A 27,498-nucleotide genomic window follows, 5' to 3' on the forward strand; every position below is an offset into this window, starting at 1 on the left:
TAGTCTAGTTCTGAATCTGTGGTGCTTCTGGTTGTCTGTCTTCTATTGCAGTGATATACAGATATGTTGGTATTGCAGAAATCTGTGGAAGTGATATAACCAGTTAAACATAAATCAGTATTTAATGGAAGTGTGGGTGGGCAAAATGAGGTTATTTTGTTAAAGACTGGCCTTTTAAAATTATAGGATCATTTTGTGGTGACAGTATTGTTAACATGAGAAGTCAGACTAGCTAGTGGTTTGTTCTATGTTGTTTTACATTATCTTTAAAAATGTATGTGTTTCAGAGCAATTCATGATGTTAAAGCCACAGACATGGGAATGAGCAAAGTGAGATTCAAGGCAGAAGTAGACTTTGATGGACGTGTTGTTACTCGGTCTTACCTGGAAAAACAAGATATTGAACAGCTGCTACAAGTATGTAGAAAAAATTGCTTTTGTAACCCCCAATATTTGATACCTACTCTCCAATTTCAAGTACCTCTAAACCCAAGACTTGAAAGTAGATGAGATACATTTCACTTCTTCCTTTGAAGGGTTGCAGATGTTCTTGCTTTGTGTTAGTGTTTTAAATGTACTTTGAGAGATCTGTATTACGTGCTGGTGAAGAAGACCTACTTTTGGCCTGAGAAGGGGGAAGGCAGATTTTTTTTAACTCATTACCCTTGAAATTGGTTCATGTGATCAGAGCCAGGTGCTAATAATGCCAAGGTTGTGCATTTGCTCCCTGCACTGGCCATTCATATAAGTGTTGGAGTCAATAACCCTTGTGTGTCACTTCCACTCTCAATATTCTATCATTCTGTGATTTTTTGGTTAGAAAATGCAAATCTGTAAAAAAAAAAAAATTGGTGAGAACATAATTATTCCAATACATTTATTGAATTACAAGATCTGCGGTTAAAACTAGAAGCTTGTCATCTGCAAACAGGCATCTGTTTTGAGAGAGCCATTTGCCCTGGGTGTTGGTGGTGCTGTGCTGGGGTTTACAGGTCCAGCTGTTCAGACTTGGTGTGAATATGGATTGCCTGCATTATAATTTAGCATTTTGATAATGTTTAAGAATTAATTATCTTTAGTAAGTGTCAGTCTCTGATTTTAGTATAGTTCAGAGTAGCTTTTATTAAGCTCTCTTTTCAAGACAGAACGAATTCTCTGCTGTAGTCTATATCGCAAAATTATGGAATATGAAAAAAATAACTATTTGTCTAAACTAAAAGGAGAGCTTTAAGTGAGCAAAATGTTTTGACAAAACAATGTTTGTGTTTTCACTGGTAACTTTCTTATGAGCATTTGTTTACAAAATTTCTTTTCTACCCTTTCAAAATGAAATATAGGTATCTGCATTTTGTCTGTCAAATAAGCATGCCTTAGAAGTTATGTTTACCTTTAAATTTTACTTTATAATTTTTAAAATCATTAAGTCAGTATCCCAGTTTTAAAATCCTGTTAATGTCAAAATAAGAATTAGGAATATATATGTATAGTGCAATATCTGATCTATTCATCTGCAGGACTTCAATTTAATACATTTTGAGAGGAAAAGTGCTATCAGCTTTGTACCACTGAGGCACTGCAAGTTTGCCTGGTTTTATATTGTCAGTTGCTTTGCTGTTGCAGTTTTAATACACTAGTCTTCTTTTCATGGCTTTGTTAGCTTTTATTCTTTACCTGCTATTCCCTTTGGCAATTGCATACAACCTCCACTAATTCTTACAATACCTCAAGTATTGTTGGGAAAGATCTTCCTGATTGATTCTAGGTTGGCAACTGCTTCTTTCACAGGTCGTTGTTGTTACATATGGTAACCTCATGTCAGCTATAAAAATGTCATTGAAGGATAGCTCCTTTCAGAAGGCTTCAGCCATCTGAAGTCAGAGGCAGAAGTGTGCTTGCCTTTTGACCTATACTTTTTCAAACAAGCAGCTCATTCAACTAGCACTGCTGTCAACATTATTCTTTCTACAGTTGTGAAGTATTTGTTGAAATGCTGTCATTTAGATTACCTTGGTGTTTTTCTTGTTAGACTTGCTGTGATTGTAGCCATGGGTTATTGTGGTTGAGGTATGTTTTAAGCTTGCTCAATTCATTATTCTTCTTCAGTATTGGAGTAGTGAGAAGGGAAGAGAAGTTGCTGTCATGCACTTGTATGTACAAGAAAAATAAGTTGTTTCATAGTTTGTCTTTTTGCAATAACATATTTATCCTAAACATACTTCAGCTGAGATAAACTACAGGACAAATGGCTTCCAGACAGGTTGGTGTGAGACCTCTAAGGAAAGCTCATGGCTTTAAACTGAAAGGTGATGGACATAAAGGAGATAAAAGAAAAAACTTTACTGAGGTGGCCAGGGTGCTGAGACAGTGGACCAGGTTGCCTAGAGAAGTTGTGGATGCCCCATCCCTGGAGTTGTTTAGAGCTGGGTTGGATAGGGCCCTGAGTAACCTGGTGTAGCAGAAAGTGTCCCTGCCCATGGCAGTGGGGGAACAACTAGGTGATCTTTAAGGACCTTTCTGACCCAAACCATGGTGTCATTCTATGGCAGTACTGTAGTACCTGCTTTGGTGCTGCTGATGTCTGTAGTTTTTTTTGGAGAGTGGAGTTTAAAATCCTGTCTTCCTTAATCTCATTCCTTCCCTTTTTTATGCTGTTGGTCTCTTAGTCTGGCTTCCCATCATCTGTCTTCAAGTTTCTGATATTATGGAGGAGTCATATTTACAGCAGTATTTGTCATAATCCCTGTGGACTTTCAGATGGGTTGGTAATGTAATGCCCAGAGAAAACAATGTAATGGAATAGCAAGAATGTAGAAAATGGAGGAAGAATACACAGGGGTACCCTGCTCTGCCTTGCTGTGAGGAATACCTCAGAAATTTCTGGAAAATGAAAGAAATTCTCTAAACTTATTTGGAAACTTAAGGATGAAATCAATTGAAGATAGAAGAAGGTTTTGTATTAAATGCAGGTGTAATGACAGAGCCAGCTGTTTTCATCAACTAGATGCTACTCTTCTGGGTCTTTGAGACACAAGAACAGATGATGTTTTGAGAGTAAATGGCAAAAGATGAAGTGTTTTGTTTAGGTTTTTTTTCCTCCCTCTTGAAATATGTCAAGACCCTCTGGAGTGTTATTCCTTTATTTTCTTTTCCTCATCTCAATCTCTTAAATTTAATTTCTTCCTAGGAAATTCAGCAAGTGAAAACCCTTGAAGAATTAGAAGCCTTTATGCTTAAGCACGGTGAGAATATCGTTGACACGCTGGGAGCTGAAGTAGACAGACTTGAGAAGGACCTGAAGGTAAATTTAACTGCTTATTAGTGAGTGCTTATTCTGTGATTTATTTTAAACAAAATCTCTGCATCTACTTTCTGGGATTTAATTTGGAAATATGAGAGAGGGAAGGAAGTTGATGTTACAAATGCAGATTTTCCATCTGTAGTATTATTATCTAAGTTCTGGCCACCAGCAAATCCTTACTTTGCCACTGATCCATTTATTAAATTTTTTGTTCCATTTCATACCAACATAGAAAAAATTTTCATTCAATAGACCTGAATGTGTCTTTTTTACTGTATTCTCAGAATGCTAGACTACTTATAGGCTGTTGAAGTCTGTTTTGGCTGGCTGTAAAAAAGAATTTTTTTTAAACTCATTCTTAGAACTGCATCAAGTATTTCTCTGTGATGGGACTGCTACTCAACATCTTTGACTCTTGTTGAAGCTGTACAGTGTTTATTTTACTTTACAAAAGCCTCTCAGCTTTATATTTTTTATTATATTATGCTTTATATTATCTCAGTCTTACATTTTTTTTCACTATGCAGTTTAAATATTCTCTGGCTGATGCAAGAAATGGTTGTTCCCATTTTTGATTTTCTAAGTGTATTGGGGCTGTCAGTCTTACCTTCTTGGTATGAATTCAGAGCTTCAAGTATACTGACCCCCAGATAAATGCAGTCCTGCCATGACTGTTCCTTCTGGCCATGAGACACTACTCAAGAGCATGTCTGTCCTTGCTTGTTATATTTCATGAATATTCTAGTTTAAGTTTCTATCCTTAGGGTTGTCCTGTTCAAGAATCAAAATATTATTTTTGAACTTAATTGCATCATCTGAATCAGTTCTTCATGCATGGTTTTTGAGGAGCGGGATCATGCCTAAATTTTTTATAAACATGGATACTGCTTTTTGGTATAGGCATATATAAATATATAATATATATATAGTGGTTATGTTGGTATTGAATATATTAATAAATATACTAGTCAGGTTCACATGCTGGATGTCTTTGAAGTCGTGACTTTCTCATGGATTGTACAATTCATGTAATGGTGATAACATATTTCTATAATATCATAAAATGCATATTTCTTAATAGAAACAGTGTTCTGAATCTTTATAAATAGCTTCATGGCAGAGAACAAATTATTTCAGCAATCTTACCCATTGTTCAGGAAAGCATCTGTTAAAACTTTAAGAAAGTGAGATATTTATTTACATGTATATCTGAACAGTTTATATAAAACTCTACTGCCTTGTTAAAATTGAGAGCTCCTCCATATTTCATAAAGCATAAGAACTAATTTATCCATGATGTTGAAAAGTATTTTTCAAATAAAAAGATGACTTAGCCTTCCAAAAGGCTAAGCCTTATAATATGGACAATGTTTATTGATACTCTTCCTCATTTTAAAATAGTCCCAATGTTACCCAAAAAGGAAATTTGTTATCCAGTTGACAATATCATACCAGAAACACATTACTTGTAACCATGTGCAAAATTGCATTTGAAAATTTTCAATTCATTGTTTTTAAATTTTATTTCAGCAACGAAATCCTGATGTTCGTCATGTGGATTTGGAGATACTGTAGACTTGAACAGGAGAAGTCTCCAGGTTGCTGCCCTTGTGGGAAGAAGTGACATGAAGGGCTGCAAAGCTTCTGGGATTGCAGAACCTCAGCACCATACCTCGCTTCCTTTGCCCTCAGCTTCCTGGACTCTTGGCACTGCTTCTGTTTCTGGAAGAGCGCTAGACTTGCAGACAAAAATTTCCATGGAAAAATCAGTTTCAAAAAGCTACTTGAGTTAAATTCCACAGGAGAGTCTGCCCAAGAATATTTACTGTGATTCAGAGCTTACAACCTAACAACCAGGCTTAGTTAGGCAAGTACAGCTGCCTGAAACTATTCAACACATGTAGTTTTCTGTTTGTGTCCCTTTTGCAGTCTGTTTGCACTTCTTTAGTTTCTTTCAAGATATCATTAAAGGTTCTTGGGAGATATTAAGATTAGATAGGAAGAGTTTGTTCCAGTGGAACCTGCCAACCTTAAATTGTAATTTTTCAACTGTGTGATTGTTTCACAGTTTTTCTTTTCTATGAGATAAATTGTTTCATATGGGCGCTGGCCTTATCTCAATGACCATGACCTGGAAACTTTTTTTTTGCCACCATTATTACTGCACTTGAGGAAAATGAGGCTTTTCACCTGAGAGGAGCCAGCTGGATGGTTTAGCCAGAGTACATTGAGTTACTGTGAAAAATTACTGTGTACAAATTTTGGTGCATTTCCTCTCTTTAAATTTTGGGTTTTTTTCCCTACTTTAACATTTGTTTTCCTTTTTGTAAATATCTTCAGATGTGATCTGGGAGATATTTATGGTAGTGCTTATTAAAAGTTACCTGGCATTTTTGGCTTTTTATATTTTAATAGACTCTGTTGCCAGATATGGGCTTTGCTAGAAGATATGAGAGATGTAGCTGGAATATATAATAGTAAAAAATGATCTATTTATAATTAAATGAATGAATACATTGTATTTTTAATTTATTTGCCTTTAGATATTACCTGAATTCAAAACCACTTCCTCTGAATTTTTGTATAACTTGACCTTGCTTGTTTGGGAAAGTAGAGTAATTCTATCAGTGGTCCTCAACAATCCAGAGATAAGTGATTAGTTTATAACTTGGAAATGTGAAATTCTAGAGCTGTGTACAATTGTCTCAAGGCTTTCTGCAGTAGGTACTCAAGTTGTATCAGATTCTTTGAGACCCAGTCTTTATTCATAAGGCCATGAGTACTGAACATGTGGGTTGAAATATAAGTGAAATAACCGTATTTAAGTAGCACTGAGGAAAAGTCTTTATGCACTTTAATGTAAAATAAGATTTACTCATGCATGACAGGTGGCAATAAGACCATCCTGGTAACTCAGTTGCTTAGTAATGGCTGAATTGCTGAAAGAAGAAATGTTGATATGAAACAAAAGTCTTCAAAAATCAATTTAAGATTATATTATAAGCGTTGCAGCAAATAATTGTGGAGACCAATATGTACAGATTTGACTAAAAGCATTTTAGAATTTTTTTTTTCATACTAGGTGTCACTTTACCAGTGAACAATGAGAGTTTAAAATAACATGCCTTTTTGACAACTGCAAAGCACTTTGCATGCTGGTTGTTTTAAGTAGAAAAACATTCCAGAGTTAAGTTACAGATGGGGCTTCACATACAGTAATTGTGGGTGAAAGGATCTTCTTGGTACCCTTTTCCATAATCCCTATCCACTAGTGGCTTCTTTATAGCATATTACCTTATGATGGCTAATTCAAAAGAAGGCTTACTTTATCTGGTTTTCTCCTATTGCAAAACTAGTTAGTATATTTAGGCCTGATGATTTAAAATGCAGTTTAAAGGTAATTTGGAAGTCTCCCATATCAAATAAATAAGGCATATTTTTAGCACATTATAAATAATTTACCTTTCCCCTCACCCTTCTATGTAAAATTCATCTCATCTCAGTGTGCACTCTCCTGGTATTAGTCTTATTCATGAAGAGCACTGGAATCTGGTAATGCATAACCTGTTTTCTTCTCCCTGGAATATTTATATGCATTTTGAATTTGAATAAACATATTAATAAACCAGATATTTCAGAAATCAAAAACCTGAAAAGAAGTAAAACTGGGAAAATGTTCTTCCTGCCGAGGTTAGTGAAGACAGCCAATGTGATCCAAGTGGTTTGCATGCTGGAGTTACTGATGAATGAGTAGTGTCAGTGGGCAGAACTTACCCTGCAAGCTTAGTAAACGTTGTCTCAATAGCAAAGTGTTCCTGTATCATTTTCAAGAGGAGGTATGAGCTTATATTCTTACAAGACATCTGCTCCAAAAGCCTATTAAAATGCTTTTTTTTTTTATTCATTGGAGGTGTAATTCATCTGAATTTTGACCTTAGTTTCCTTATTTGAGTCAGAAGAATACCCATTCACCCCTTTTGTTTATATTCAAGAAAGAATTGAGTTAATTGTATCCTAGTTTGCTGATTATAGCATCACCATGTGTTAAAGTCAAGATGCCAGGACTTGAGTGTTTTTGGGTACATTACTGTTGACCAGTCTCTGTAAAAGTGACCTGGATGGTGATGTACTACAAAAAGGCAGGCAGACTGGTTTTGGCAGTACCTTGGAAGTTTACATGTCATGCAGTTGGATGGAAGTGCTGATTCATTGAGCCTCCCAGGTTCAAAGAGAATAGTAATTCCAAGCTGTTACATTTTAATTTATATGTTAAAATTCTCAAATTGTTTTTAACAGATATGACACTTCTACTGGTTTTTTTCTTTAACTGCCGTTATAGTCAAAACTTTGAGGTCATGTGGGTCCACTACTTAGTTTACTTTTATTTTAATGTTTTTTGAGGAAAATAATTAGCTAATAAATTTACATTTACACTATGGAGTCCTCAGATTAAAGAACTGTACATGTGTGGAGGAGTGAATTTTTCTTTATCACAAATAAAATTACAAAGTAGGTTTTTTTACAGAGTTTAAGGACAATAAGTGAGGATTTACCTAACAATAAAGTTATATCCTAGGATTTTTTCCATTAAGGTGTGGTGTTTTAAAATAATTTATTTCTGTAGACTGCCCTTGCAGGTTCTATTTTTTCAAGTTTTGTTCAAAGTATGGCTGCCCTCCCTCTCTGCTTTGTGGAAGATTCTTACATGCTGTGCAGTGACTCATGATTCTCTAAAACTTGCAATGTTTTAGAAACTTGTCTTAGTGTTCCAATATACTGAATGATCTGAATGTATTTGAAGTCCAAGTTGGCTGGATACTAATAATGCATTTTTTCTATAGAGTTTTTTTTTTTCTGTAAAGGATAAAAATTTGAAGTGATTTTCTTTCCCCGAGCAATGAACTTCAAGTCTAAATTGTCTCCATTATACACCGGAAATTAAGCATTTGGTGTGGTGTCCCTTTCCCCCTCCCCTTTTAAAGCATTTATGAAGGATACAGTGCTAGTAGTGAACACCCCAGTGGATTACTGTGTTACAGGGACTGCTTGGTGATTTGTGTTCTGGTCCAGAAGTACTGGGGGGATCACATTTTACAAGGACATGTTTACATTCTTTATTCCCTGTGACTTATCCTTGAACTGAGGGCTTTTTTCCTTCCTTGAATTCCCACACAGATTTTATTGTTTTTTTAAAAGTGACTCTTACTTTTTGAGGAAGAAGCTATTCTGAACATCTTATGTTTTTAAAAGCAGGGGTGGATTCTACTCTTGGTCTGTGAATTTTGTACTGTACTTCATGTTCATTAATAGTTAAGAATAGTGATTACTGCTTTGAAAGCTACAAACCATGTTAGCCATAACCAAGTTTTCTGATCCTGTCAGATTCTTTTTTATCAGTGTCTGGAGACTCATTTTTTGAGAGATTTCTACTGTCCCCTCTTTGATAAAAGGAGAGTACAGGAATATTTTTAGGTATGTTTTGTCTATTATACATTGATTGCAGTCCTGTGTCCTCCTTATTTGTAATAATTTTAGCTGTTTTTTCTTTTTTTCTGTAACAAAAAAATATGCATTATAGAAGTATCTCTAATAGTGATGAGTACATCAAATACAATCTTCATGCAAAGAGTTTTCATGACCTTGTCTATTCAAAGTATGGCAGTTTTTGAAAATTATCAATTAAGTAATCCTTTTTCTAAACTTAACTTAGATGTTTTCCTTAGAGAGGAAACCAGAGCACCATATTGTTTAAGATTTGAAAAAAAAAAAGTTTCCTTTTATGATCACATGTTTTTGAGGCATTTTGGCATGGTAGAACAATTGATGACTATTGACTCCTGTACAAAACCTGCCCTTCTGTGCATACCTAAAGGCTTAAAGAAGTGAGTATAAAATTACAGTGTGCTTTTTCCCTTCTAGCTTAAGTATTGTGCTGCTTCTATTATTGTTGTCTCTGAATAGAGAGTACCACTAACATCTCTCTTGCAGTTCACCTGCATAATGTAAACGAGAAGTTGAGGTGTACCAAAAAGACTTGTTTTTAATAGAGGGTTTGCATAGCTTAAATGATTTTTTCTTTCTTTTTAGTGGGACACAAATCATTGAGATCAAAAGTAGACTGTATTACATAAAAAAAGAAATAGGAATCCAGACTCTAAAGCACAGTAGTTTGATTTTTGAAATGTATGTCCTTTGAGGAAAATAAAACAGAAGCTTTAAGTGGATATATGGTCTATAGAAGCTGCAGTCAGTCAGGCTTTGCTGAAGCCGAAGAAATTAAACTAAAAGTATATGATTAAAAGAAAAGAATCCAAGGAAGGAAAAGACCCAAGACATTGAGCACCTGGAAATAAAAAAGGATGAAAATCATCTAAAAAACTTATCCAGAAATAAGAAGTAATGATTGGAGAAGAAAAGAACAGTAAGAAATGATATTTTATTAGAATGTATAAAACTAGGTAGGATGATGTTTTCTTTCTTTTACCAATATTCTGATAGTTGAGTAATTCCCCCAGCAAAAGCTCTTTTTTCCTATACTGAAAATCAGAGCCTCTAACTATGTCCTGATATGGTATTCAGCCTTGCAGGTACAAACCTATTTGTCCCCTGAAAGCTGCTAAGGGTGATGTTGTAATCTCAGTTTTTGTTGGTGAGGTATGTGTTTTGTAAGTGGAGGGTGAGTAATGTTATTTGTGGAAGTGGGAGCTGGAGTGAATTAAAGAGAAAATTAATTGATTCTTTTAGACAGAAGATGACTGAAGCACCATACTGAATGTGCTGTGGGAAAAGTGCTTTGTTCTAAGGTCTGCAGTATCCTTGCAGTGGACTGTAGTCATTGATGAATACATTAGTCTTTATTTTTCAATTTGCTGAGATGTCTATGGATAATTGAATCACATTCTGAAAAGGAGATAAAACATTCAAAATGTAATGTGAAAAGGATGTATGTTTTTAAATACCACAGACACTATAGCACATTAAAATAGATAGGCAGAAAATATTCTGCATTATGTAGGGCGCTTGTGGACATTTTTTTTCCTGTGTAAATCAAAGCCACCAATTAAAATGAAAGGTGGTGGTTACTTTTTAGAAGTGTTACACTAACAGCAAGCCCAGTCAAATTTTTGTATAGCCAGCATTCAAAGTTCTGTTCTAGGGAAGAGATGCCTGTTAAAATAGTGGAGTACAGATCCATAATCTAGCATAAATTTGGTTTTTGTAATCTAAATTTAGACTGTGTTTAAAACTTTTGAGGTTATGATCAGCTGCTTCAAATCTGAAGTCAGAAGAAAAAAGCCATGATGTGTAAATTATGTAATATAAAAGGGATTTTTTAAGTTTCTCTTCTAATTAAATATGCTGAAAGACTGTGTGAAAAGTGTTGGAAAAATGCCTAAACTGTTTGGAAAGCATTTTGGCTATTGCCAAGATGGTATTAAATTTGAAAGTCAACAGTGAGGATTTTTCACTTGTGGTAGAGGTTTCAAAGGACAATGTCAAAGTCAAAATCCATTTTTCCATTTTGCAGTCTTTTAATCAGATTCACCAGCCCCCTCCCCTCCCCATGCCTTGCATTTTGTGTATTGGCTTTTTCATTCTGTGTCTTGGTTACTCCTTATTAGTATGGGGAAATCATTTTGATTTGTGAGGTGTAGACATTGGAATAATTACCTGCATATGTTCTTTGTTTTGTAATTATACTTGAATTCAGTACATTCTGTATCGTGGCTGGAAGTTGTAATTACTCAGTAAAATGTTACATAGCCAGTAAGGGTCGTGTTCTGTTAATTTAAGCAATTTTATATGTATTGGAAAAATAAGCAATAACACTGGCTTTAGGCAGCTGATGGTTTGCTGTGTTTCTGAATTCCAATTGCATATAACTATGTTTTATGGATGCCAAACAAAAGAAAGGTTCTGTCCATCTATGTGTGCTAGTTATTGACTCTGCCTTCACAACGCTGGCACACACTGTTCAATAGCATGTGCCTGGTGAGGGAGCAACATGCCCAGGCTGGCCAAGCTCTGTGTTTGTTCTCTGAACCTCACTGGCAGCTCTGCCTTTCATCCTGTTCACTCCCTGCCCTCAAAGAGGATGATCCCTTCCCCAGTGCTGGGACAGCTCTTTCTGCCTGGCTCAGAGGCCCCACTGGCACTGGCTCTGGTTGGACTGCCTGTCCTGATCCAGGTGTGAGGATGATGTGAAAAAAAGTAGCACTACAGATGGGTGGCATGTCTGTGTATAGCCAAGGGTGTGAAGAATTCCTTGAAGAGGTTAGATTTATGGGTTAGGCTTGCATAGTAACCATAGTTTCGCAATCCCAGCAAAGCTGTCCAAGCCTCTTAAGAAAAAGCTTGAAATTAGTCAGCTTAGAAAGGATTTAATGTACTGTCTGGTACACTTAAGTGCCACTTTTTATCACTAATACCAATAAAACTGCTTATTTATCCAGTTATGGGAAGAACTGCTTCTAATTGGGCTAAAAATAATTATGTGGTTGGAAAGAAGAGTCAAAAATGTCAGAAATCTGGCTGAGGAAGTAGAGAAACTTGAAAAATTGGTTTTTGTCTGTATTAGTATCAGATATCAGAAATAAAGTGGTCAAGTAACATATTGCAGGAAAGATTTTGGCTATGCACTGTATGTCCCTATTGCTAAAGATGCTTAATTTCATAGTTTAGAGACACCCCTTCTCAAGGGAAGTTTGTTGGTTTCGTATGGTTTTGTTGTGTTCGCTTTTTTTTCTCTAATGAACAAAATGACACAAGATCCATCTGAGCAGAGAAGTGACAGACTTGAGACCTCATCTCTTGTCTATTTGAGGGCTGTCTTTGGGCTATTGAAATAACCAAGCAAGTGGTCTCAGCCACTTAGAAAGAGGGAGAGAGCTCTGTCATTTCATGTAATGTAATCTGGAATCTTCAAAATCCTTTCTTTATTTGCTGTCTGTGGCATTTATTGAAGGGCATTCCAAAAGAATTGTGTTAAATTGGGGGTAATGGGTTGAAGTGGGACCTTGCAGTCAGCTTGTTGAAGGTGATCTTAAAAGTCCTGTTCAAGAATGAGTTTTGTCTGTCTTTGCAAATATTTTATGAGGGACTTATTAAAGATCATGAAAAGTAAACCTTCCTTTAGTGTTTGGATTAAACTTTTTTTGAAAACCCTAGGAAAAGGTACATAGTTTCTGCTTTCACAGAAGTTGTGACAGCTCAGCTCCCAGTAAATTACGTGTATTGCTTTACCCAAGCTTTTTTGTGATTTTATTTTTTTTTTTAAATTTAGACTTCAGTTCTGATGCTGAATTGGGGCTTAGTAAGATCTTTTCTAGGTTCTTTTTCTGACACCTGAGGTGACTGAAATGTTATTCATTGCTCTAGTGTAAACTGATACTCAGTGTTTTAGAGAAATATTTTTTTACCCCAAATACTGATTCAACAGCAGTTTGCTATTAAATCAGGCTACTCTGGAGACACAAAGCATTAAGTTTAGGCTTTAAATTTGAGGGTTTATTTTTCTCCAAGGCAGTAATAAATAAAATCCATCTTGAATTTGATGCACATAAAAATGCATTCATATATGAACCTCTGTCTCTGCATGTTGTAACTGTACATAGATATCTTTGGCTGCAGATTTGTACTCACTGATGTGTCTCATGAAAGACAACTTTCTCAGCATCTCAGCAAAAATAAAAATTAAATACTGTGAAAGAAGATGCTAATGAATGTGGACAACTTGGAAACCTTGAGGCAAGAAAGACTTTCCAGTAAGGCAGTGGCTTGAACCCATTCTGCTCCTTTCCCTTTATGCTGTGCACTGATTTCATTGGTTTTGACCTTTACTGTAGAATCTCAGTTTCCGGATAGTTCAAAACAAGGGTTATAGGTGTAGAAGACTAATTCCAAAATCTGTGTTCTGGGTTCTCCATCTGATGAGTTAGGTAATTGGACACTTCTGGATCATTGAGGGAGATGTGCAGTGGTACTCTGGCTAGCATGTGGTGGGTTTACAAATGTGCCAAGGTCAACTTTTTCCATGGAAATGTCTCAGCCTGGAACAATCTTCCTGATGCTGTAGGTGGGAAAGATAACCCAGGTGTTTCCTTGACATTCTGTTTGTCAAGAGACTGTGTTGGAACTTGCTGCTCTGCTTCTTTGGATTATCCTTTAGCAAATAATAATTCCCTCTTTCCATCAATAAGTAGTTCGGGTTTTGGCTGTTTGAGGTTTTCACATAATTTTGGAAGAAGAATTGCAGCTTTTCAATCACATTGCTACCAAGCATTTTTGAAAGGTTTAATTAGACTTTTTCTGCTCTACTATTGACCCTCTTCCTAAATGGGAACTAAATTTAATATTAACTTTTCTAATGAGAAACTACTTTGAGTCATTAGCAAAGCTGTTTCTTTCAATTTTCCTACAAAGACAACCTAGGTTGAGGCAATTACATCTGACAGATGATTGGGAAAGTTTAAAGCGTTTTTAAGGACAAAAGGGTTTTTTAGCTTTTTCCCAACATTGCTGTATAAGTTCATGTCAGACTTTCTTTCTCTCAACTTAGCTAATTAATCTGCTGGTGTGGCTTTTTTTTTTCCCCTTAGTGTGATACATTTGCAGTAGAAGCTGCTTTTATGCTTCAAATGTTGAAGGGTCTGTGGAGGAAGGTGTTTGCATTCACAGGGCAAGGTCATCTACTGAGATCTGCCAAGTATTGCAAGGGGCTCCTGGTGCAGCAGGGAAGAGAGCTGCTTATGTATGAACTCACTAGGAAATAACCAAGACAGAGCCTCTGATTTAAACAGGCCTTAAGGAATGGTCAGGGCACATCAGTGGTGTTGGCTTGCTCTGTCAATAACTAAGGTTTATGTGATGATTTCCTGGAGCTGTATTCACACTTACCTTGTACTGAAGCCCTGGGGTACTGTTTGTAGTTACTGATGAGCATAAGTAAGTCAGGTAGGAAAAGATGAGTTCTTTTTGAGATAAGATGGTCTTTTGGGAATTATGTGAATGTTTCCAAACAGAAACTCACTTTGCAAATCAGTAGACATTGTATATTTGTCCATGCTGCCTGAGCTAGTGGCAGTCCACTGGCTTCAGTCAGTGCCTCAGCAGAGGGAAGGAGGCAGAGTGAACCCTGCCTAGCTGAACTCTTTGCAACATGAGTAATCTTATTAAAGTAACATTAGAAACACTTCAATAATATGAGCTTGCAGCTGAGCTTGTTCAAAGCAAATGAAGTAAAAACTAAATACCTGCATATGCATGAGGTTCAGTGTCTGACTTGGACCCCAAAGTTCTCTTCAGGGACATTTCGTGCCTCAGGAGAGACAGAACTGCCAGCATGGGCATGCTTCTGAGGGCACCAGCACTGCTGTACAGCAGGAGCACAGTTTAGCCATTGCCTTACCAGTATGTTTGACATGTATTTAGTGGAAGAGTGATAAAATGCAACATTACTGAATTACACTCCCCATCTGTGCTGCTTGTTCCACTGTAGTTACTTCCCAGGCCTGCTTCTTCCCCATCACAGGTACTTCTTCTGCACCCTTCTCTCTGCCTGCCCAGCCCCAGGCACTGCCTCTCATGCTTATCCCCTTCCATGCACCCTGCTGTTAGACCTAATCTCTCTTTTCAAGCTTCATAAACCCAATTGCTGCCTTTGGTCCCCTGCTTAGGTGCTCTTCTTCCCTGCCAGCCTTCCCTGCTGGGTTCCTGCCTGTACTGCTCCTTCACCCTGCTTGGTTTGCACACAGCCCATCCCTGTTCCCTCCTGCCACCAGACCTACCCTCAGACATTTCCAGCCATTGCCCAAAAGTCTGGGAAGTCAAAGTTTTTCAGAGAGAAGCTAATTATAATTGTTTGCAGATGGATTAATGCAGGTTTTCTACCTCCATTTCTCAATTACCTGAAATTACTTTGGTGGAGAGATTAGAAAATAGTTCTCACTTATTGTGATCTTCACCAAAAAAAAAGCAGCAGGCTGAAGCTCCTGACCTAGAAAATATTTGCCCAACCCCAGTTAATTTTGCAGCATTGCAGGCACTCAAAAGCACTGTTTTCTAATGGTACTGTTTGGTACCATTATAAAATGTGTACCATTTATACACATGGTATATGTGTGTATATACCATACACATATACCATGGTATATATGTGTGTATACCATACGTATACATGTGAATGGAAATAACCATTTCAAGTGGCTGACACCAGCCTGTGGGCTGGCCCTGGCTTCACAGCCCAGCAGCAGTGGTTTGCCATGGTGAATGTTTGTCACTGTAATTCCTCTACAAATTATCTGGAACCAGGATTTTCTAAAGCGTTTAAGAGAACAGGATACATTCAGCCATCACTGGATTCTGAATTAAAATGGGATTTAAACGTCACTTCTTCAAAATCCAGGTTTTAAGATTGTAGATGGGTACTTCTTTTTAATAGTCTTTCTATTTAACCAGCACATAAATCTATGTGGCTGTACATTGAGGTGAAAATGATTTATATGATATTCATACTTGAATTCTTCATAATCTTTTCCTGTGCTTTCTGGTGCTTCATACCAAACAAGCATTTAATGCAAAAGAAAATGCTCTAGCCCTTTACATAAATCTAAAACTTTTAATATCTATTTATAGTGAGACACAGGCATCATGGCTGTCACACTGACACAAGATTGCCTCTAGAGAAAGGAAGAGACAGGTTATCCAGAGACTAGCTTTTATTGTGCATTTTTTATGCAACAGAACAAATGGAACTGGAGGTATGTAGTAAAACCAATATTCAAATTAGAATTAACACCTGAAATAGTAAACTGTAGGTAACAAATGTCTTTATAATTAAAAATATTGACTGTTTAAAAAATTCTCTAAGATTTTATATTCTTTAAAAGAAATGTGTGTTGCCACATAGAAAACAATTCACACATCCTATAGAAATTGTCACAAAAACCTTACTAGTCTATATTACACTATGCACTTTTCTTTTGTACAATATCTGATAAAGGTCTATCCTTAATCTGTACTTACTCTACACAGTACATCATCATAAGAAAGTATTCATAGAATTAACTACACCATAACAATAAAAATATCAGGATTAATGTTTTTTTAAATCACAGTTTCTCCACAAATATTTGTCATAGAAAATATAGCGAAGGCATGTTGGCACAGATGGGCGTGCGGTGCTGCTACACAAAGTTTGAGAGAAGGCAGATACATAAATGACAGTAAGATTAAAGCCTATGGAAGGATAAGACAAGAATCTCTGTCCTCCTGGGACTTCCTGGAGTGACATGATAGATAGCAGTTTCCTTCTGTTGCTGGGAAGGGATGTGCTGGCTTACAAAGCACACTGCCTAAATATGGATATCTCCCTCTGCAAGGGCTTATGTGCTATCTATTATTTCAGGTCCCATATCTAACATATTGCAGATATTTAGATGCTTCAATATGTGTGAATTTATAACACCTAATGAACAAATTACTCGGAATAAGTTGTTGCGCAAGGTTTGGGATTTTTAAAATGAAATGTGTGGGCTAAGTAGCCATGATGGCAATTGAAAACAGACAACTGACAAAAGTTTTTATACTCTGTTATTTTAAAACAAAACATGAACAAAAATATGAGCCGGTGTCTGTTAATGCCTGTCTGTGACCATGATTCATGTCACTGGCCAGTGCACATAAGCAATTGAGGACGAAATTTTGTTCATAAAGAAAGGTCCAAATTTGCAAAGCCATTTCTACTGCCAAAGTGGCTTTCAGGATGAAATTATACTTTTGGTTGTTTTGCACAATGAGAGTAGAGGATTGTGAGTGGCTCCAGGATGCTGGCTATGCTTTTTACACTAAAAATAAAGCTAGGCTTACTAGTTATTTCAGCAAATCTTTCAGTTATTGAGAGGTCTGTCCAGTTCAGTAATTCTGTTCTGCGACTGCTATAAAGTGTTTATATCTTAAACATCATACAATTAAGCATCTGAAAGGAAACCATCACAATGTTTACAAAAATACAGCATGATACATATCGTTGTGGACAAATTTACAGTATAATGTTGACTCACACATTCTGACATGTTTTACCAAATAGTTCTGGCATGTGTCACCACATTAAACATAGACCAGCAAGACTTACACCATCTGAGCAATGTAACATCTTCTATTATAGTTCTTTTTAAAAAAGTGTAAGTTCAACACCGAAAAGCTACTATAGGATATCTGTACTGTGACATTTCTATACACTGAATTTCTCCTCCAGAGGCCACCATGTAGTGTGACTGCTCCAAGAAAGTCACCTCCTGTCTGTAATGAAGGAATGCTGTACTAAACCCCTTGGTCTAGAGAGTGACTAAACTTCTAGTTGACTTTAGGAAAAATAAATTAATTATAGTGGGGCCAGTGAGTACCTTTCAACCCCTTTTCAAAAAAAAAAATCACCAAAATTAAAGTGAACTGAGAGGTATTGGACATTTGAGGGCCTAAAGCACACAGGGACTGAGCAAGGTGCTTTCTATGGCAGTGCATGGTGAGCCCATGTCCCAGGATGCCCCATGGGCCAGGAGAGACCTGTCACAGCCACAGGCAGAGGAGTGAGGATAGGAGGGGGCTCCTGTGTGGGTGAGCTGAGATTGCCCCAGCCCTGCAACCAGGCTGGGCTCCAGGAGCACTGCACCCCAGAGAGCCCTTCCTGGCCTCTGAGAAAGGGACCAGTGCCTCCTGCCTTGCCTGGTGCAGGGGGAGAAGGTGGGGAAGGGGAGGAGAAGGCAAAGGAAGCCATCAGTAGCTACGCTTGTGGCTTGACAAGGTGTTGGGGAAAGCTGGGGGTGTATGAGAGATGCGTTCAGGAGAGCCAACGCTGATGAGGTAGCACTAAGGATGGCCAAAAGTGAAGTGAGATTTCTTCCCAAAAACAGCTCCCTCTACCTGCCAGAGGGGAAATGTTGCCTCAGGAAGTGCTGGTTCAGGCTGTGGAGGATGCCAACACTGGCCTGAGCGAGCACACCAAGGTAAGGAGACGGAAACACCCTGATGTGGAAAGGAAAGGGCATTGTTTCTTTGGCATTGCATGTTTCTGGTGTGGATCAATTTAGAAGGACAATGGACTCCTAAACATTCAAAACTTTTTTTGTGGATCAGCTTTTGTTTTTAAAGCTAGTATCTGCTTCCAATGTTGTGCACCATTGCAAATTCTGCTCCAACAGCTCTTTTCTTACAGCTCTCAGTCTGGATCTCATGTCTACCTACCACAGAACACTAAACCAGATTCTTCTGGCCCAACCCCTCCCTGAATGCAACATTGAGCAAAACCAGCACATTGCCTCACCTCTTTCAAGGAACGGATATAAAGCACAAATTAAAGTGAAAACAAGAAAAGGCAATTTAAAGCCTCTAAAGCTACATAATATGGCTGCAGAATAGGAACAGACAAAGGAAAATCTGTCTTCTGAAATGGCAATTTGTTTTTAGCAATCTTCTTTTAATGAAAACTGTCATGATCAACTCTAATCCTCTAGAAATCTAGATAAATATACTGTCTATCTGATATACAATGCAATTTTTATCTGTTAGAAATGCCTGTTATTGTTCTGGGTCTTTGAAGGATTCTGCTGTTGATGAGTGCTGCTGTTTTACTCGGGAAGCTTAATTTCCTGACAGAGTTGGCTAAGAAAGTCCCTGGATTTTCTGTCTTGTGTTGTACTTTAAGGTAGCATTCATAGTTATGTTCTTTTCTGTTAGCAAATGGGAAACCACTCCTTTTTATTTCTCTTTTGAGTGTGCAGACTTGTGGAAATCTTCTAGTCAGGGAAAGCAAATAGCACCCAGCAGTTCCGAGTCTGGGCCTGGGATTGTTATCAGTAGGCTGAAGAGATAGTAGCTGCTGTTTCTTTAGACACTTCTATAGTTTTTAAATGACCTTTCCTCTACAACTGGATGAAATGGACTGCACGTTCCCTTTGAGTGTGCTATGAAGGGTTTGGAAATAATAGGCACTGAGAAGTCCCATAAAGCAGGTCTTGAAATGGATTTCTTTCTGTTAACTGGGATATGGTAGGATGGAGAAGCTGAAATGTATGCAGTATGTGTTCAAACATGCTTTGGACTCCTAAATGACAGCAGGGTTAAGTATGTTCAACAAACAGTCTCTCCTAAATTAAGTGGTTGCTACTGCAGCACGACGTGGCTCTCAGTGCCATCAATCTCCAGAAGCATCCTGCATGCCTCTGTTGAAGACCTCGTCCTGCGAGCCCGGGTGCTCGGTGCCCTCGTAGTAGGAGGTGCCGTTGTGCAGGAAGGTGCCCACGGCGCGGCCCTGGCGTGCGTGCCCCACGGCGTCGCTGAACACCTTGTTGATCTGCTCCTCGGAGGGCATCCACCAGTCCGGGTTGGAGGTGCAGTGCATCCTAATGAACTCTGCAGGAAAACAGGCAAGCATTGAAAGCAACTTGTCTTTGCAGCATCTGGTATTGCCCAGGTGTCAGAAGCTCATGGGAAATAAGAAAGGAGGTATTGCTGCTCTGCTTAAGCAGAAGGAAAGCCTTATGGGGGATGCCATGATAATGCCACTTGGACCTATTTTATTTCTGCATAAGTGTGCTTCTCCACATGCAGTGTATGTTGTTACACCTGAGCTACCTAGGTGACTCATGGGACCTGGATATAAACTCCTTTCTTGTGGAAATACAAAGAACTAATTCGAAGTGAAGGCTGTGATTCAGCATGTGCAGTAAGTGTAAAAGCTAACATGAGCCAGGACATATTTCATTAGAAGCCTGTTGGTATCTATACCTCAAGGTGATTGCTGTTGGATCTTCCTGACCTCCCTCTGCTGGCTCCTTCAGCACCTGCAACCTGCAGGAGCCCCCAGCCTGCTGGAAAATGTCACTGCCATTATTTCAGTTTGGTGCTCCTGTCTGTTTGGGAGATCTTTCTTTTAAGTTCTGCTATTTTCATCTCCCTGTATTTTACACCTATTTTTTCAGAGACTAATTTGGCCTTAGAAATAGCTAAATGAGATCAGAGAGCTGATTTGGGGAGCCTTGCAATAGTTTTCAATGCAGGAGAAAATGAATTGTACTGCGTGCATTTTAGCTATTTAAATAGCTGCTACTGCCACATACAGCTATTTGTATGTGATGATTACATTTTTTATAATTTATTTTTCACATTCTTTGACGTGCTATATGCTAGGCTTGTAGAAGGTGCCCTGCCAAGTCTGGAGTTGTAACTGCTAGGCATAGCTCAAATAGATGTATTTGGACTTTGAAACATCCAAATATGATTTTAAATGTGAGGGCATCTTATTAGAGATACTGGATACAGTGTAGCTCATATAGAAATGGAGCTGCTTATTTATTCTGTAACATTAGTAATTCCCTCATGCAGCATTGTGTGTCCCAGGATATTTTTAAATTCTATTTTCTACTGTTGACAAGCCAACAGCACAATAAGTGGTGTAAGGTAACTTCATTACTGTCACCACATCTCCAGACAGGGAATGCTGTGCTTTTACATGAGTTCCCGTGCCTGCAAGGTATCTCATCTGTTGGACAATTAGGATGTGATTTTTGCATACCTCCTCCAGCAGTGTGTCTGCAGAAGTGATAGCAATCTCTGTTTTAAATTCACTTCCCTGGAAATCCACACAAGCAACAGTAATTCCTACCTAGTTATGTTCGCATGTGCCCCCACACTCATCTTTTTCTCAGAGAAATGGTTACCATGTAAAGTAATGCTATAATTTAAGCATGCCAGGATGTTTTAAAACTGGTTCCAGACACCAGTCAGTTGTAGGAATATATTAAAAATATGTTTATATATATTTAAACTCTGAGTGCAGACAGAGAACCAATTTGCACTCTCTGCTATGGTGGAAAGGCATAATTAGTTGGGTTGAGAATTAGTCAGACACTTGTTACCTTGGCTTGTAAATGAGTAGGAGCTAGTGGCCAACTCTCAGCACTGGAGAAAGTTGTCATGTTCCCACCTACACACAAAGGCCCAAGGGGAGAGCTGTCTACTCTGCTTTCTTAGCTGGTCATTACATACTGCATGTTTTGGCTTTGTCTTCAAGCTTCTCATAATTAAAGAAATTACCCTTTCTCTTCCTCCCAAGGAGTGTTCCCTATGTTCTGCGTGTCCAGGACCTCAAAAAGAGACTGGCTACAAGCAAAATTCCATATACAGGTGCATTTACTATTAGTCTTGAGGGGCAGGTGAGAGAAAGGGGAAGAAAAGGGTATCAACACTGTGCTTGTGCATAAATTATTAGGTGATACTTAAAGTAACTTAGTAAATGCTAAAGTACTTGTTTCCAGCCTTCATTTCCCAGAAGAACTTCTGGGCCCCTGCTCTCTCTAGGCCTCTGCAGCACAGTGTACAATGAATTTGCCCTCCAATCTAGCTCTGATAGAGTTCTGCTAGAGTCTCATACAGCAGCTTAAAAGATTATTTTGTAGTACAAAAAGGGCTTGTTTGCCTCATTTGTCTGTATGTTGAATCTGAGTTCATTACCTGGTTACATCAATATTGTACCCTAACCTCAAGCCTTATCTACTTAGCCTTGTTGGATTCTTCTACCCTAAATGAGAAGAGGCCCATACATCTGATGTGTATAACCACTTGGGACTCCAGTGGGATGAGTGAAGATATTTTTATCACTGACTGACCACAATATAGCTTCTTATATTGCATTGATTAGTAAAACATTCTTGAGATTAGTTCAACCAAGATTTCACGTATGTGCTCAAAAAATACTATAAAGTTAACTACGAGTTAATTAAAGAAATAATAAGCATATGCATTTATACAATGCAGATGTTGAAACTAAAAACATATTTTTACTTTGGTTTTAAAAAGTCCTGTTTTGTATGTTTTGTTATAAAGCTTGCTACCGGCCTTTTCAAACAATTTTAGGAAACATTCTTTTCAATCTGTACCCTTTCTGTGCAATATCCTCACTCTCTAACATTGTGAAATGCTTGCAAAACTCCCCTCCCTTTTCAGGCCAAACATGGGAAAGAGTTCTTCCCTAATATTTTAAGGCAATGTTGCATCAGTATGCATAAAAATAAGGTAAATTCCGGACAACATGCTTATGTATACTTTGTAATTAACCTGAAGATATTCTTGACCCTAGAAGATGTTTTCAAACCTACTCTGAAACTCAGCTTCTAACTCCAATGATGCACTGTCTTCTTGTGCATCATATTCTTACTAAACATTAAACTGTAACTATTCCTTTGGTTAGTTTTGCTGTGTATTGCTGTTAACAAATTACCTGAGCTTATTATAAAAGAGTGTAATCAGGAATGTCTGGTTTTGCTTCACTGCTTTTTAAAGTGTATTAGTGTCATGTGCTCTTGCATTTGGGTCCTCTCTTAAATAAGAGGCCTTGTTTTTTCCCATCAAAAACACCCCAAACACATATATTATACATACATACATACACACTTGTATATATGTATGAAAAGAAAGTGGAGGGTTTCTGGGTGCTTGCCACCTGCCTGCAAAACCCCTTCTAGTTCAGCCAAAAATGCTTCTACTGAGGCAGAGCCAATGTGGTGAAATGAGATCACATATGGTGGACACTGAGCGAAAAGATGCAGTACCTCTGAGACATGTTACTTTAACTGGATCCAGAGGACGTCTTTCAGGACCTGTCTCTCCTGACTGCACTGACCTTTTCCTTTTCCCAAGGCCGCATGAGTACTTAAGCTCATCGGTTGTGAAAACAAATCTGATGAGATAGCGGAGGAGCCGTCGTCCGTCTTTCTTGGAAGAATTTACAGCCTCATCCCACTGTTTACTAGTGATGTAGACAGGGTAGTTGTTCAGCAGCTGCTTACTCCCCTGAAAAAGTGAAAGATTTCTGTTGCTTATTTTACAAGGCAGATAAGTGAAAATGTTAGTTGCAATAAAAGATACATTTTTAACTATCCACGATACTGACAGCGAAACACAACCCACAGTGAACACTTAATTACTCTTACAGAGAATGAGTACTTCTAAAATTACATTTCCATTTTCTAGAACTCATAGTGGGTCAGGTACAATGAATACTTTTTGAGAGGCGTAGCTATTGATAATTTCCACTTTCAGAAGCAAGTTAAAAAGAGTTAAGAATCAGCAACTGGGCATACTATTTAAGTGTAATGTTTCTTCTTAATATGGTAAAATGCATAAAAAGGGTCTTTGAAGAGCCTGATCAAATGGATCACTTCATCACAGCTGATAGTTTCCTTCAGAGGCGACTCTTTTGGTCTATTTTTATAATAAATTTATTACTTCTGTAGAACACACCTGAAACTTGACAGCAATTATGTTACTGTGAAAAATGTAAAGAAAATAAGTAAAGCAACTATGAAAACTAAAAGCTTCATTATTATTAATGAATGCTGTATTAACTCAAATTATAGCTTTAAAGAAATGCCACTGTGTCAGCTGGAAAGAAATTTTGCTTTTAACCTTCATAATTTGTGTGCTTCGATATTCCAACATTAAATGAATGCTGTGGGACTAATTACGGGGATTCCTGTAATCCACACACATTTATAAGCCCTCTTAAGTCAATTGTACCTCAATTGTATTTAATTCTTGAGCCCATAAAATGCTACAGTTCAGGATTACCCAATTAATGTAAGATGGTACTGTTAATATACTTGAAATAATTGAAGTACACAATGAAAACCCAAACCACACCCTCGTAGATGCTCATTCACTTTTACAGCTGCCCCTCTTTATGAAAGCACATAAATCTGATAGCCCAATTAGTGAACCCTTTGTGTAGCCCTGAGGTTTGACAGGAGCCTGCAGTAAGCTAGAGAAACGCAGGTCAGATGCTCATGGAGGTGCTCAGCCACAAGCCACACTTGTGGGCAAGTGCTGCAAAGTTCTCACTTCCAGGCCTTTGATATCTGAAAACTATTTTAAGGACTACCCTTGCCTCCTTTCACATATTTATTATAGCATCCTGGGAGACAGCTTGGGAGCACCTTTGAAGTTTTTCCTCAGGTATTTGTTTTTAATTTTTTTGCGAGTTTGATAAAATATGGAAGATTGAATTTAGTGAGACTGTGCTGAGATTATCATTAGATAATCTGTATGATCTAGAGTCACACCACCTCCCAGTGGGGTTAGCATCACTGGGGGCTCACCTGTGTGATGTCTGCTACTTGGTTGTCTTGCTATAAGCTGCTGGCAAAGACAGCTGTGGACAAACCCAAAATGCTGCAAAGAAAGCCAAAATGTAAGGCAAGAGATGGGCTTTGTCTGTCCGAAGAGCCACTCCTCCCCAGACACCTCAACACTTCACTCCCCTGTAGCTGTAAATTCAAGCTCTCACCCCCAAGAGAAAAACCCTTCACCTGCAGTCTAGCCCTGTTAAATCTGGGGCTTTCTCTTTGCACTTCATTTTCTCCTCCCATCACTGCAAACAGGTCAGGGTCAATTCCTGCCCCTCCATTCATGACACAGGCAGCTGCTTTAGTTTTAGCCCATACATGATCCCCTGGGAAGCCTGAATGTCTGAAGAGCTCTGCCATGGAAGAACATTACAATCCATCCAGTTCAGCTCCTTGTCCTCTTCCAACACTGGGAAGGAGTTGGGGAAGGAAGAAGAGCAGAGGGGCAGTGTGGAAAGCTCTTTGGAGGCAATATATTCTTATGCTGAAGTAGCTGTGACAACTTTGTCACAGGGGAGCTGGCAGGAGTACTCCCTTGGCTTGTTCCACTGCATCAGTACAAAGGACCACGTGATCCCCACACTGGTACTTAATTGCTTTTCAGCAGCTAGTTCACATCCCTTTTATATAAAGTAAGTTATTTTCCTACCTTTGATTTCTGAAACCTATTTTTTCCTATAAAAATCCTTTAGTGAAGCAACAACCATTCTTACTGATAGCACAGCAGAGTACAAGCTGGAGGTGACTGTAGGTGCTGCCCTGCTGCCAAGCCCTGCCAGGCCTGGCTAGGGCAATGCAAGCCCACAGTGGCACAGGGTTGGGCTCCAGGCTTGCTCATGGGCATTAGGGACAGATGCTCACGTGTGGCTTTGCTAAGCAGCAAGCTATCCTAGAAGCTATTCTGTGTTTATATATATATAGCACTGATGAAAATCAGGTGCAGCAAGGCCCAACATCTAGATTTCATGAGAGCTCACACTGCTATTAACTGAGGAGAGGGTAATAAATTTCGTGTAACTCCTCAGCCTCAATTTTATAACACTTCTCTCTTGTTCCCCCTGAAATGTAGGATATTTTTCCTCGTTCTTCTCCAAGGCATGATATAGTGTTATGCTACTCTGTTAAACAATTACAGGATTCCTGCTACAGATACACTTTCATTGCTTCCTCAGAGAGTAAAGCACTTCTGGGCAAAACATTCTCACTAAATATATGATGTGGTTTGGTGTGTCCAGCAGTCATTAAACTAAAACAAACATAAAACCTCCCAGAAATTAAATAAGCAGACTCTGAAGGAAGAACCAAAAATACAAACGCATCTCTGCTTATATTTGTACATGATAAAATTTATGAATAAAAGATTAATATCTGTGTGTTTAATTGAATAAAAAATTCTGTCACACTGTGACAAGCTATTCCTTGTGAGACATTACAAAACAGCCTCAGTTTTTACAGTACTTGAAAATTTTAGTTAAGCAAAAGAGCATTAAAAAAAGGAAAATGAATCCTTGGATGATAACAGTTAGTGATAAATATAAGTATGTATATATTAATTTGCACAGGATAAAACTGAATGGAGGAGCAAAGGGATACACCCTGAACTGCAGCATGCCACGTGCAGCCACACTCAGTCACATAGCTACAGCTGTCACCAGGGAGCCCCAGCCCAAATTCTACCCATAAATATGAAGAAAGAGGAGAGAAAAGCTACCCAAAGCAGGGCAAGCACACCTGGTGCTGATGCAGGGAGTTAGGTGCTGCTCAGTAAAATAATTCTAGATGATACTAATGATGTGTTTCCTCCATTTAGGGTATTACTGTACCTAAAAATGACAGGTTTTAACCTGTTTTTCTACTAAACGCCTACTGATTTATTTGCCTGCATGTTTGTATGAATTATCCAGCACAAAGAGATGCAGCTTAGTGTTTTCACTGTACACTACCTCGGTTGGGTGGTCTGCTGGCTGGGGTACCATGAGCTGGTTGTGATGCTGAAGTACAGTCTTCAAATAATCTAAAACCGTCTGGCAGGGCACTGCATGAAACAAATTGCAATTACTGTACATTAGCTGTAAAGCACAAAATAGAACAACAACATTAAATCAAGCAGTGTTCCTTAGTATCTCTGTTCTATGTCTGTGAGATTTATTTCAAATAGGAAATACTTCTCATTTTGATTTGTGAAGGTATTTCATTTAATAAATGTACAAGTATTGTATTGCCTATACTGAGATCTCTGAAATTACTTTTATTTCTCTGCCCACTAGTTTTCAAAGGGTTTTTTCCCAAGTTTGAAATTATAATTACTCCAAATACAAATTAGGTCAGCAGTAATGATAGTAAGAAAAAAAAAATCTGTAAATACTGTAAAAATCCCAAACCATACAAAGGAGGAAACATTTACTGGACCTAAATAATGCATTGATTAACATGTAAATATGTTTAAATATTTTTGAAACTACAGTCTGATTAAATATACTAAAGAGATTCAATGACTTGTATACTCCAATTTGTACTCCCTCCCTCCTCCCAGATTTATTATAAAACTAGGTGTTAGGCAAATTGCTTTATTTCTCTTTGCCCTCATCCTCCCCGCTTTCCATTCCCATCACTCTTATCCATTTCAGTAGTGGTACCAACATCCTATTCCCTTCTGTTGAGGTGATAGGTTAATTAGGGATGATTCAATTATGGGTCTCTCTTAAGCAGATGCTGCCACATCCCTGATTAACTCTGGAGTATTTTTGAAATACAGCTCTTTTCTCCTGAGCCTGAAACACCATAGGAGAATTAAACAGATATTAATCCAACATTACAACTGGCTTGTGCAAGACTAAATAAGCATAGTTTTTAAGGTACCTTATGACTTTCACATTTTGAATGGGTTGTTTTTGTATTCAGATTTAATCATAGCTTCAGCTCAAAACCCAAAAGAAATATTTACATTCCTTTTTTTAAAATTACTATTTCTTGGCATTTTATTATTTCTTTTCTGAAAAAATGTGGTGTGTTTGGCTTTATCTT

At 37.9% G+C, this 27,498-nt stretch overlaps 2 protein-coding genes across 3 annotated transcripts in view; one reads left to right on the top strand and one right to left on the bottom strand.

Moving 5' to 3' along the window:
* Positions 1-11,750, top strand: part of SLC30A9 (solute carrier family 30 member 9) — a 34,234-nt gene extending 22,484 nt beyond the window's left edge. For both annotated transcript variants that reach the window (XM_059471146.1, XM_059471145.1), the window contains 3 exons: positions 288-417; positions 3,185-3,298; positions 4,829-11,750. In XM_059471146.1, coding sequence (XP_059327129.1) covers positions 288-417; positions 3,185-3,298; positions 4,829-4,873 — 289 coding nt within the window. In that variant the 3' untranslated portion in view covers positions 4,874-11,750. The remainder of the gene's footprint in view (positions 1-287; positions 418-3,184; positions 3,299-4,828) is intronic.
* Positions 11,751-18,964: 7,214 nt separating this feature from the next.
* Positions 18,965-27,498, bottom strand: part of BEND4 (BEN domain containing 4) — a 28,480-nt gene continuing 19,946 nt past the window's right edge. Inside the window, exons 3-5 of the mRNA XM_059471093.1 lie at positions 26,418-26,509; positions 22,903-23,143; positions 18,965-19,705 (exon numbers count right to left, since the gene is read on the bottom strand). Coding sequence (XP_059327076.1) covers positions 19,488-19,705; positions 22,903-23,143; positions 26,418-26,509 — 551 coding nt within the window. The 3' untranslated portion in view covers positions 18,965-19,487. The remainder of the gene's footprint in view (positions 19,706-22,902; positions 23,144-26,417; positions 26,510-27,498) is intronic.

Source organism: Ammospiza nelsoni, chromosome 4 (genome assembly GCF_027579445.1).
Source record: "Ammospiza nelsoni isolate bAmmNel1 chromosome 4, bAmmNel1.pri, whole genome shotgun sequence".
Lineage (NCBI taxonomy): Eukaryota > Metazoa > Chordata > Aves > Passeriformes > Passerellidae > Ammospiza > Ammospiza nelsoni.